Here is a 12354-nt window from a genome sequence, read left to right as displayed (position 1 = left end):
AGTAACAGGGTTTATGGGCGCTTGCAGGCAGGAGTCAGTCAGGATTTATGATCTATGGATTCCACGTTTTCATTCTAATAGTTTTTCTTATTATTGTTATTATTGCAGTCATTGGGTCAATCATTTAGACTGAAGTCAATTTAGGTTTGACTAATCATACCTCTTATGCAGACAAGCACCACCATAAATCAAGCAGCAGCTGTTATTTCAGAGAGTGCGATTTGTAAACACAAGACATAACAAAACAACTCTCTCAGTTATTGAAATAATCTGTTGTTTATTAACCTGACCGTCTCTTAGGTCAGAAGGCCTCTGGAGACCATAGTTTGTTTAGCGTGATAGAGAAACTGTGGTTGACCAGTTCTGTTTGTAATTACAGATCGCGGTCTTGTAAGGAATGTGAGATTGGTGCTCGAGGTTTTTGGGATTGCGTGTTCTTGTGGCCTGTGTGTATATATACAGTAGTGCTATCTAGCAGTCTTTAAAGAACCGCACTAGATCAGTTCCAGACGTCTCCCCTTTTGCTTTTTATTTTTTGCTTTTCCCCTTCTTCCCTTTTACATTCACGTTATTGTGCGGTTCCTTTGCCTTAAGACTGGTCAATTCGTACCAAATTCTGCAGCCTTGCAGAATGTGCACAAAGTCAAGGTTACATGATGTTTGGTTTGTCACAGAATTCACCATATTCCCTGTGTGAAATTACTCACCATTTGGATTGCAGTTTGTGAAAGCCAAACTGATGGATAACTGAGATACAGGTGTTTCCAGAGAATTACAGCATCCTTTATTTGCCAATGTTCCTGTCGCGTAACAGGGGCCAGTGGGTCAGTACTGTACAGAATAAACTGCACTCTAGTACACCCCATGTAGTCACAAGACTTGCTGCCATGGCTTTTAGTCATGTGGTCACCGAACCTCATGCGAATGGCCCCAGGGTCGAGTCCCTCAAGCCAAACTACAGTTGTTATGACTTCATTCAGGAACAAGTCTTCACATCCAAACACTATTGATGGCTACAGTTACCCTCATCATTTTAATACAACCTCAATCATTGCAACTGAATGTTTGGATCTCGTCTCATTGCGTTGATGACTCAATTCTCATCAGGGGCCACATGCACAGGATACAGACGCGGGACTATACCAGGCCTGTCACTGGTTGGATACAGTAGGAGATCAGTCCCACTGCCACTAGCTGGGAAATAATCAACTTTTGTTTTTAATTATGTCATTCTGCCAGAAACCTCACGGAAGGCACAAGAGACTAAGGCTTGTGGGCTTATTTCATACTAAAAGCACTGTTAATATTTGGTGCTGTCCAGTCCCGAGTGGAGACAAATATGGCCTTTGTGAAAATCAACACTTGAGTCAGTAGCTCTGGGTTCTCTGACAGGATAGGGGACCTCTGTATGCAAAAGGGAACAATATTTCAATGCTGTGTGAATCTTCAGAAACAGGACACATCCCCTCTGGACATAGTAAATTACTGACGTTATATGAAATATCACATTCATGTCACAAAAACAGTCCACTCATACCACAATGTATGGATTTTCAGACTGGATATCCATGTGGCTGTGATTCACTTAATGATCCACACATGTTTGATGCACAGGCAATAGGCAGCACCATGCTATTGCTGAGACTGTTGATGCCGTTTTTCTCTGTAGTTGTGTGAATTGATATCCAATCAGAATATGTAACAATAAGTCACTATAAACTCTGTGACAGCATAGCAAACACTTTTAGTCTTTTTCATGTTTTATTTTGTCAAGTGATGCTTGTTGTCTGTTCTATAATTGACCTTTAAAGTCTATCTGTGAGTAGCCTAAATAGTGTTTGTATCACTCTCTCCTATCATCAGAGTGGGTTTTATGTTATCACATCCACTAAGGAAAAAATATTGGGTTCTCAGACTTTCAGACTCAGCAGTTTCTGACCGTGTACATCCATTTCAGCTTGTTAAGACATTCTGAAAGAACACTCTTTTCTTTCGGTAAGGTTGTGGATTTGACAGTGATTGGTGGCAGCCATAGGAATTGGTTTCTGTTCTGGGCCAAATCTCCAAGGGATCTGGAGTTATCAGCTGCTGCGCTGGGACTGGCTTGGGCCCCGAGTGGTGTGAGCTGTTCCGAAGTGAGATTTTGGAGAGTGCAAAGCCTCACAAGTTCCAGAAACAGATGTTCGCTCGCTCTCCCGCTGGTCTGTGTAGCTGTCTGTGAGTTGGCAGTCTTTCCCAAGGAAGGAAGTGGACATGCTGACTTAAGTGTACCAGTGGCTTGTGTGCTCTTTTCCCTTTTGGTTGCTTGCCGTCTCCCCTTCCCCTCCGTATGTTTGTGCCTTGAAAGAGCCAGGCCTGTTCCTTCTCCAAAGTGGAGTAGTACAGTACCTCTTAGTCTATGGGACTATGGTAGGGCATATTCCTGCCCTCATGAACATATACATTGTACATCAATGGTAACTAATGCTATAAACCTACTACCCCCACATTTAATCTTCAAGTGTTGGGTGTGGGGGTTACACTTAAAGGGGTCAGACCCTCTGAAAGGAAGAAACCACAAAAGACCTGTTGCCATCAAAATAGGCTATAAACTAGAAAACATTGTTGGTTTTATTGAAATTATATGGGCTGTATAATGTATTGGGCAGGGGATTCTATTTCTGGGCAGCTCAAAGGACCAGGTTTCTAAAGTCATGTTTTGATGGCATACTTCCTTTTGTGTTGCTGACATCTGCTATTGCCATTAGCCTTAATATCCCCATGGAAGCCTGTAAATAAAGCTGCTGAATGCAGATGAGGGCCCTTCACAGTGCCGGCAGGGTTTTAGTATGCGGCCGTAGTACAGCAACGTCAACACACACACCGGCTCCATATAGTACGTTGATTTGTGTGTGTGTGTGTGTGTGTCTGTATGTCTGCCTTTTGTGTTTGTTTGTACATGTACATATGCATATCTCTACATTTGTTTGTTTGTGTGTGTGTGTGTGTGTGTGTGTGTGTGTGTGTGTGTTAATGTGCATGCTTGTTTAGACCAGTAACTGAAAAGGGCTTTGTCTGGGGGACGAGCCTATGATTCTACTCCCACATTTGCGGTTGCCTAGCAACCGTAATGCACAGATTGGCAAGAACATCTGCCGTATCCAGCTCTGCCAAATTTTTGTTGTATAGTAAACATGGCTCCATGCTCTCGCACTCCAGCAGAGAGGAGTGGCTGAAAGAGAGAAAGAGAGAGAGAGAGAGGGGGAGTGAAGGAGGAGGAAAGAAAAAGATCTAGTCCTCCCCACTGTTCCCTTTGGCTGCTCTTGTTTGGAGGGAGAGGGCCCTCCACTCTGTGGGCAGACCTCAGGGTGTAATCTCCACAGTGACCCTCATATCTGCGTTCGCAAGGATACGCTGCCCTTGTCACAGTGCTATTCTGATATCTCAAAGGAAAAACAGTGAAGCGCTTTGCTGTTTCCTGGTATTTACTGTATATTTCAAAACTTAGTTTACACTCTCACATCTACCAGTATATACTAGTCCCACAAATTACCCCCTCAGACACCCCGAAGGAGTTTGTTCTAAGTTAAGACTGTCCTTGACAAAGACTTGTATAGATGGTAGCACTAATTGATGTTGGTGTATTGGAATAAAACTATGAATTTCACTAGTTCTTATTAGGAGCTCTCTCTGCCTCTCACTGATCTTCACTGATGTGAGCCACCTTGCTCTTTGTGGAGTCTGGATTGCTGTAATGACCTCATTTTGTACAGGCTGATTTGGAGGAGTTCAAAAGTCCTCGGTGAATGAAAAGCCGCAAAGAGCCTCAAATGCTCTTTCCCCAGTGCTGCCCTTGAGCCTTGCCAAACGATAAATGTTCCCTCCCATCAGCGGCTGATGCAAGGAGCCTCGCTTAGTCTGAAAACGCCGAGGGACATGAATGGCCGAATAATGTTTTTGGTGCTACGGTTTCTCCGTGGTCACTGGTGTAGTTTGTTAAATTTCATTCTTCCTTTTTATACTTTAGAGTTATGCCATGTTGAGGCATCTGCTTTTGCCATGCACATTATGTAGACAAAATCCCTGTGTGTGTGTGTGTGTGTGTGTGTGTGTTTGTATGTGTTTGTGTTGATTAAGTGTTAATGTGTAAGACTACTTTGGCTTCTTGCACAACACATCACAGGTTGTTTAGTTGCCACTTTTGAAATACTTGTGTGGACTGGAGGTTTATAATATTTGCCCATTCCGTCTCCCAAGCCTATGTTTTGGCGATCAGGAAAGGCTGACACGGTTTGCTTCTTGTTGTGTGTTCTCAGGGCCCAGCCATGGAGAGGTGGACACCCATGTGTGCTTGTACTACAACATCAACTGGGAGATGGAGAAGACGAACCAGAGCGGCGTGGAGCACTGTGAGGGGGAGAAGGACAAGCGATCGCACTGCTACGCCTCATGGCGGAACAACTCAGGCACCATCGAGTTGGTGAAGAAAGGCTGCTGGTTGGATGACTTCAACTGCTACAACAAGTAAGCCCTTGATCCTTTTCCTTACAGTTCTTTTTCCACAAGCAGCTGTGTTGAAAATGAGAGTATTATACCATCATAATACCCTGAGTGCTTTCCCCCCCCCATCATTTCAAAATCAAACGTTTTTACACAAATAGGTCTAGCCTAGGAAAATAACTCACATTCACAAACAACGGTGGGTCAATGGGTGAATACTACAGTGTTCCTTTTGTCCACAATTGTCCCTGCTCTGTGAAAATATGGGAGGTATATTTTACCAGAGAAAATAACTTGAACACTTGAAGGTCAGTACAGGATCTGTTTTAATGTCAGCCTATGTAATCTCCGTATGATATTTACTTCCCTTAGGCCTATAGAGAGAATGAAGATGGGTCTGCACACTTAATAGCTCAGTTCAGATATTCCCCTTGGGTCATACAACAGATGGTATGTCTTCCCATGTACATACATAATATCTAGAGTTTGGGAGCAATCTTGGCTCTTAATGAGACCCTTAACCGGCTGGCATGGTAACTATTTATTTTAGAGTTTGTGTGTCGACCACTAAAAATAAGCGAGACAGATCTATATTCTGTCAACATCTTATCAGCTGGTTGTTTCTTATTTTTAGGAAATTTAAGTCTAACACGTGTCTGAAGCAAGGATGGAGCAGAAAATTGATACCATTCATGTAATAACAATGCAAAGAGAACCATTGGGTTATGGTCATTACATGGTTCTCATCAGAAATTAAAAGATTAATTGAATCAACTGTTAAATCTGTTAAAATTGTACTGCCCCCTAATCAAAACATGCTGTATTGGTTTTATATTTACATTTATTCATATAGAAGATGGTGGGTTTAGTGTAGATTATTTATCCCTTTCTGTAGACCAAGCATTTTCATTCCCTTTCATAATGATATAGTTAATGGTATAGATTTTGTCTCTAGATTTTGACCTGCTGTTTGAGCTACTGTACCTGTGCACTGGCCTTCTAAACTCTTGTGCAACTGCCTGTAATAAGTAACTGTATTTATTGCTATGCTAAATGCATTTGCAATGACATTTAAATGTCTCTTGAATATCCAATTGACAACCCCCCTGCTGGGCTATAAAGGTGGCAAATAGCCAAGCTCTCTCTATGGTGAGCAAGATGAGCTCTGAGTTCCGGGTATGTTGCAGTAGATTTTTACACGGCTTCCCCCTATGGAAAGCTATTTCCAGAGCCATTCTGAGGGCTGAGATAAATTGTAGAATAAATGGATTGAAATGGGAAGATGAGGGCATCCTAGCATGCGCAAAACAGATGAGGTTTTGGAAGTTTCATTAGGGAAAAAACAATTATTAATATTGTTGTGTATTGGGAAGGAAAACTGTGTCGTAGATTGCTGTGTGCTTAAATTGATTTCTGTTAAAGTTGGATCTTATTGACAGCCTGAAGAAAAAAAATAAAAATCAGCCTTAACAGGGGGAAAGCAACTGAATGCAAAACAATCAGCCCTAATCACCACCTCCTGTGAGAGGAGTATTGGTTAAATGATCCCACCACTCCCTGTTGGACTGGTATCAAAGCAAAAGTGGGACAGTCACAAATGGCTGCTCCTTAAGAAACAATCTCTGGCAGTCCCAGGTTGCCTAATCTAAAGGGTATTGCTCTGGAAATAGCTCTCCCATAAGCCCCAGGTGTGGCCTTCAAATTCTAAACATTCCTGACTAAACGACAAGCTGAAGAAAGAGAATTCCAATTAATAATGCCTTTTAAAGTTTGCTGGAAAAGATTCCATATTGTGTGTTGGTGATAAAGACTGACTTGTAGTAATGCACCAACTCAGTATAACTAGCTCAGTACTTGTGAAAATGTGCCGGTTGGTTCATGCCTTTGTGATGAAGATAATAAAGACCCCAAAATGGACAGTGGTCAGTGTGTTTAACCCCCTGCTGTTGAGGGAGTTGATACCATCTCCCTCACTGAGTAACATTTGACCCTACTAATGATGAGACTGGGTCTCTGTGGCCCATCTGTCAGGGCTCTGGTTTTGCCCTCTGCTTTGGCCTTACAAAGAGTACTCGGCCGCTGAATGAGTGGCCCGCGTGCCGCTGGATCGCTGATGGAGCCAAATGCGAGCGAGGAGTGCTCCATCAGCACTATCGTCACGCCATGGCCCAGACCCTTTTTCCCAGCAGTCCCCAAGAAAGGTCAATAAGTCGTTTTCATTTGCCCAGTTTTGCGAAGTGGGGGCCCAATGGCGCGATAAGTCATCTGCGTGGCAAAAAGCGGGGGGGGGAAAAAACGGACCGAAACGGGATGAGCAAGGACTCCCATGGCGTTAGGATAGTTTTCATACACGTCACAGTCTCCCATGTGCACTCCTTCATGAATGTGGAATAATGTAATAAGAGTTCTCATTTGGGTGCACACGTGTGGGAAAGGAGCTCTGCGGATCACGAATGTCATCGATCATAAGAGCCATAAAGAATCCTATTTTCTTTAAATGTTCTCAAAAGCGGTGGTTTATTATCGCCGGGAATATAGTGCTCATTCTGTGGATATAATGAAATATCAACGGCAAGGCTATGAGGGGCCCCCAGGGCCAAAGCAGGGCTAAATCTGTTATACCTGGCAAGATAACACTCAACTATAGATGAGAGGTCAGGTACAGTATATTGTTGAATTCAGGCTGACATACCAATATACTTACGACCCTAACCCAGATTTTCCCTCTTAGAAATGCCCACAAGATGAGTTTGTGCTGAAGCTGTGTTTTTTATGTCTGGGACCGTGCGTAGTAATCCGTCTCCTCTCCTCTCCATGGCAACAGGCAGGAGTGCGTGGCCACGGAGGAGAACCCCCAGGTGTTCTTCTGCTGCTGTGAGGGCAACTCCTGCAACGAGCGCTTCACCCATCTGCCTGAAGTCATCCATGGACCAGGTGGGAAACTGCTTTCAACCGCCACGCACACACACACACACACCCTCATTGCTGCTCAACACCCTCTGTGAGTCTCCCTCAGCAGCCTTTCACCTGATCAGGCCCGGCTCTGCGAGGCCTCGTGTGAAACAAAGACCCAGCATAAACCAAAGCAATCCCATCAGTTAACGCACTCTCTCATACACCATTTACAAAATGCAGTTACCACGCAAAATATATCTCTCCTTTGCATTGATCGCATTTGTCACATCAGTTGGTGCCCAGATCTCATTTTTCTTCTTTATTCCGTAATGTATTCAGTGATTACACAAGAAACAAATACCTTGAATTTCCACAGCTGATGGCTTAACCCAGTTTCAGGCATTTACATTCACTGTTTAACATCAACTGGAATTGCTCTCCCTACCATGGTTGTTAGAGATAAACATGGGAGACGTCCCACGCAGCACCTGTCGAGGACTTCCTCCTTTACTGACTCTGTCCGGTGGTACTGTGTGCGACATATCTCTGTCAGGAGAGCTGTGCATCTCCCTTTTCACAGTCTCTGTCCTAACCTTCAAAACCGCACTGTGCCAAGCTCTGTATTCTAGTTCAGAGGGCTTTTGTCTGTATGACTGTATGTCTTATCTTTATTGAAATAACATAACCAAGGAAAATTGAATTGACATGAAGCATTCTTTTGTCCATCAGTCTCTCCCCTCTGAGTGTCTGTGGTCAGTAATAGTTGTGTGTTTTATCAGATATCAAGCCCTCCACGCCCTCTCTGCTCAACGTGCTGGTCTACTCCCTCCTCCCTGTCACCATGCTGTCCATGGCGCTGCTCCTGGCCTTCTGGATGTACCGCCACCGCAAGCCCCCCTATGGCCATGTGGACATCAATGAGGTAGGGGCTGTGATGTGGCCATTCTTCCTGCTCTCACCCTTTTCTTTGTTCTCTGAGCTGATCACTCTGTTCCTCCGCATCTACCCGATTTCTGTTGCGCTTATGCTCCCTCGTCATTTTTGAGCTGCCTTCTAAACTCTTCACGACCCTTTAAATTTTATTCTTTTTGTTTAAATGGCATTCATTGAATAGCTCACAGGTAGCCAGGAGGATCGCTCTGTTTTCCCATCTTACAGCAATGGTGCCACCTTGTGGTGGTTCAGCATTATTCCTCTGCACAACTGAAATTCAGTGGTTAGCTGTCTCCACAGCATAAGTCTTGTATGGCTACTGTTTTTCACTGTAAAAAGAAGATGCAACACACTAGATGACCCAGCAATCATTTGATTATTGAATTAATCATTCATGCTCCTGTGTGTCTGTCAACAAACCATTCATCCATGCTGTGCCTTTCTAGATAACCAACAGATTTGTTTCTTTACCTTTACTGCCAGTCGCTTTCCTCCCAGAGTGTTCCTGTTTTTGCATGCATTGCACATAAATGTTTTATGTATTGCACATGAAAACAAATTCATGTGTGCTGTCTTCAGAAAAGGAAGATGTAAAATCACTGTCAACTCAGGGCTGGCTAAATCTCTGAAGACACATTATTTACAGTGTCAGCGCTCAAGCATTTAGCACAGTTCAGTCCAGTTTAACAGTCTTGTAGATTCATACAGTTTAGTAGTCGACTGGATGTCCGACGTCTGAAAAGAGAACTGACTGCACATTTGCTACCCATATGTTCTAATAACGCTGGCCTAACTCATCTGCTCCAACTCTTTCACTTCTAATTCCTTGTTGTTCTTCATGTTCTCCAGGATCCTGGCCCACCTCCACCCTCTCCACTGGTTGGACTCAAACCCCTGCAGCTGCTGGAAATCAAAGCCAGGGGGCGCTTTGGGTGTGTGTGGAAGGCCCAGATGATGAATGATTATGTAGCTGTGAAGGTCTTCCCTATTCAGGTGGGTACAGTTGCATGAAACGCTATTTGAAACCTATCTTTTAGATTTGGTCAATTGCACAGCCTCTGTTATCCCACTTCCTGTCCTGTCCTCTCCCCGTCTTCTTCTGATTCCTGTTCTTCAGTTAGGCTAGTGCACCATTAACGTTTTTGCTCTAAGGGGTTGTTACTGGCCGCTGTTGTTATTGCGTCGCTTTTAGGTGTTTTAGCCTCAGTTTCTTCATTCATGGTCATCATTAATGGTGCTTAATGGAAACAGACTGTCTGTAATATAATAAGGCATGATGCAGATTATAGCAGTACAGTACAGATTAGATAAGTAAATGCATTTGTAATGCTGGTATAACCATGTAAGTGGTCCAACTAAGCATAATTAAAAACTGCAATCCCTGTAACACATCTGCCGATGTTGACCTCTCTACATTTATGTCTCACACTTGTATTCATTTAAATCTTGGTTAAGTTGTTTTTACGATTCTTCTCCCACTGTTCTCTGTACAGGATAAGTTGTCGTGGCAGAATGAGCGGGACATCTTCATTATGCCAGGGATGAAGCATGAGAAGCTCCTGCGTTACATTGCTGCAGAGAAGCGTGGGTCCAACTTGGAGACAGAGTTCTGGCTAATCACAGAGTTTCATGAAAGGGTAAGGATACAAGGATACAAGGAAGTTTATTGTCACATGCATATAGTTACTGGATGTAAGAAATGCAGTGAAATTATGTCTGGTGTCAGCCTATTTGTGCATTTATGGGGGGGTGCAGTAGAAGAGGGGTTTAGTAGATTAAGTGGCAAGGGCTGCATAAGAAAGGTGGGGGAGGATTCCTGTTCTTCAGTTAGGCTAGTGCACCATTAACGTTTTTGCTCTAAGGGGTTGTTACTGGCCGCTGTTGTTATTGCGTCGCTTTTAGGTGTTTTGGCCTCAGTTTCTTTATTTACGGTCATCATTAATGGTGCTTAATGGAAACAGACTGTCTGTAACATAATAAGGCTTGATGTACTCCAAGTAACTGCCTTAATGACAAATATAGCAAAAAAGAAAGAAAAGAGAAACACTCTCCCTAACTCACAGGGATGGTAAACCCAAGAACTCATTTTAGTCTGATAACTTCCTCTGTGTGTACTCTGATGAGGGAGCAAAGATCTAATTGCTGTGTTACAGTGAAAAGCTCTTGCTTTAAGCTTGTGTGCTGCAAAACAGCCCATCTTTGAGCCAGTTTATTCATCACCAGCTACATAAAGCTTAATAGACCAAGCAGCCATAGTCACCAATTGTGCTACAAGGAGGTCTTCTTGAACTTTGACAAGCCCTGAGAGAGTTAAAAAGGATTTGGTTTTACTCATTATTGTTTTTCTGTTAAACTTGGGGTGGTGATACGCTTATGTAAAGTTACAAATGTAGTCCTTTAAGAAGTTACAAATTATTATTGTGTTTTGTCATAAGAGTTCTACACACAGTCAGTCAGTAACACTACTTGTGCTGAGATTTACGTGTCTTTCCCTTTCTATAGGGTTCCCTGACGGATTACCTGAAAGGGAATGCGGTGAGCTGGAATGACCTTTGTCACATTGCAGAGACTATGGCCTGTGGCCTGGCCTATCTGCATGAGGACGTGCCACGTTATAAAGGAGAGGGGCCCAAGCCAGCCATCGCTCACAGGTACAGAAAATGTTTCCGTTTATAACTGGAACCTTTCTTAACTCCTTCTGATGGTTTTATAGTAGTAGTATGTTTACACAACAGACAGTCTGTCGGTGGACGCAATTTAAAATGCAGAAGTTGAAATGCTGTTTAAATGTTGTTCAATGATTAATAGTTTATTGTGGCATTTAGTCTGTGAAGTATGTTTTTGGTCATTGTCTAGACTTGTCAGCTCAGCCATGTCATTTTTGTGTAATTTTAGGGACTTCAAGAGTAAAAATGTCATGCTGAAAAATGACCTCACCGCGGTCATTGGTGACTTTGGTCTGGCAGTGCGGTTTGAGCCAGGGAAGCCACCCGGAGACACCCACGGCCAGGTGAGTCCCCCTCTCCACCCAGATGGCCCTGCTATAATCTCTGATGAGTGGGTCATGACATTACTGTTGCCTGTTCTTGTTCTTGCAGGTGGGAACCAGAAGGTATATGGCACCCGAGGTGCTGGAAGGAGCCATTAACTTCCAGAGGGATGCCTTCTTGAGGATAGACATGTATGCCATGGGCCTGGTGCTCTGGGAGCTGGTGTCACGCTGTAAAGCAGCCGATGGTAAGGACTTGAGCGTACAATTGACACTGCAACAGTTGCATTTCTTGCATACATCACATTCTTATGTTTGTAGTGTTGTACCTGCTTTGAAGTCTTGTTTGTGCTTGCTATATGTTGTACCTGCTGTATAGTCTTTGTGTGTGTTTGCAATATGTTGTACCTGCTGTGTAGTCTTTGTTTGTGTCTGCTTTATGTTGTACCTGTTGTGTAGTCTTGCTTGTGTGTGTTACATGTTTGTGGGGCCAAAGACGAATTTCCAAAGTAGTGGACAATAAAGACTTCTATTCTATTCTATTCTATTCTATTCTAGTGCTGGAATTGACTAATCTCATGGCATTTTGTTGTAACCAAGGCTACCTAACAGTTGTCATCACATGTTGAAACATCATGTCTTTGGATTGAATAGTATGATTTATTAAATGCATTTGCACTGCTAGAGGCGGGACAAGATATGATAAGGAGACTGTTGAAAGCTAGACCCCAGCATCATGTTAGTGATATTTACAGTGTCATGTATATTTGGGCTTGAAGGAATATATTATTTACACTGTGGCAGGATTAATGCTTCACCAGCTGAACTCTGCTCCTCTACCCCCAGGCCCTGTAGATGAGTACATGTTGCCCTTCGAGGAGGAGATCGGGCAGCACCCGTCCCTGGAGGACCTTCAGGAGGTTGTGGTCCACAAAAAAATGCGGCCGGTATTCAAGGACTGCTGGCTTAAGCACGCTGTGAGTAGACTCCTGCTTCAGGAGTTCATTTTGTACAGTTTAAGATATCACATTATGACCCTGTGATTTATTTGGTGCTTT

General features: G+C 43.4%; 1 protein-coding gene across 3 annotated transcripts in view; it reads left to right on the top strand.

The window, feature by feature from the left end:
- LOC121688522 (activin receptor type-2B) overlaps positions 1-12354 on the top strand; it is a 42002-nt gene that overhangs the window by 22905 nt on the left and 6743 nt on the right. For all 3 annotated transcript variants that reach the window (XM_042068162.1, XM_042068159.1, XM_042068161.1), the window contains exons 2-10: positions 4296-4503; positions 7304-7413; positions 8154-8296; positions 9157-9300; positions 9801-9944; positions 10810-10958; positions 11203-11317; positions 11406-11544; positions 12143-12273. In XM_042068162.1, coding sequence (XP_041924096.1) covers positions 4296-4503; positions 7304-7413; positions 8154-8296; positions 9157-9300; positions 9801-9944; positions 10810-10958; positions 11203-11317; positions 11406-11544; positions 12143-12273 — 1283 coding nt within the window. The remainder of the gene's footprint in view (positions 1-4295; positions 4504-7303; positions 7414-8153; positions 8297-9156; positions 9301-9800; positions 9945-10809; positions 10959-11202; positions 11318-11405; positions 11545-12142; positions 12274-12354) is intronic.

Source organism: Alosa sapidissima, chromosome 17, assembly GCF_018492685.1.
Source record: "Alosa sapidissima isolate fAloSap1 chromosome 17, fAloSap1.pri, whole genome shotgun sequence".
NCBI classification, from domain to species: Eukaryota; Metazoa; Chordata; class Actinopteri; order Clupeiformes; family Clupeidae; genus Alosa; species Alosa sapidissima.
The sequence above is the reverse complement of the archived record's forward strand: the minus strand, read 5'-3'. Positions and strand labels throughout refer to the sequence as shown.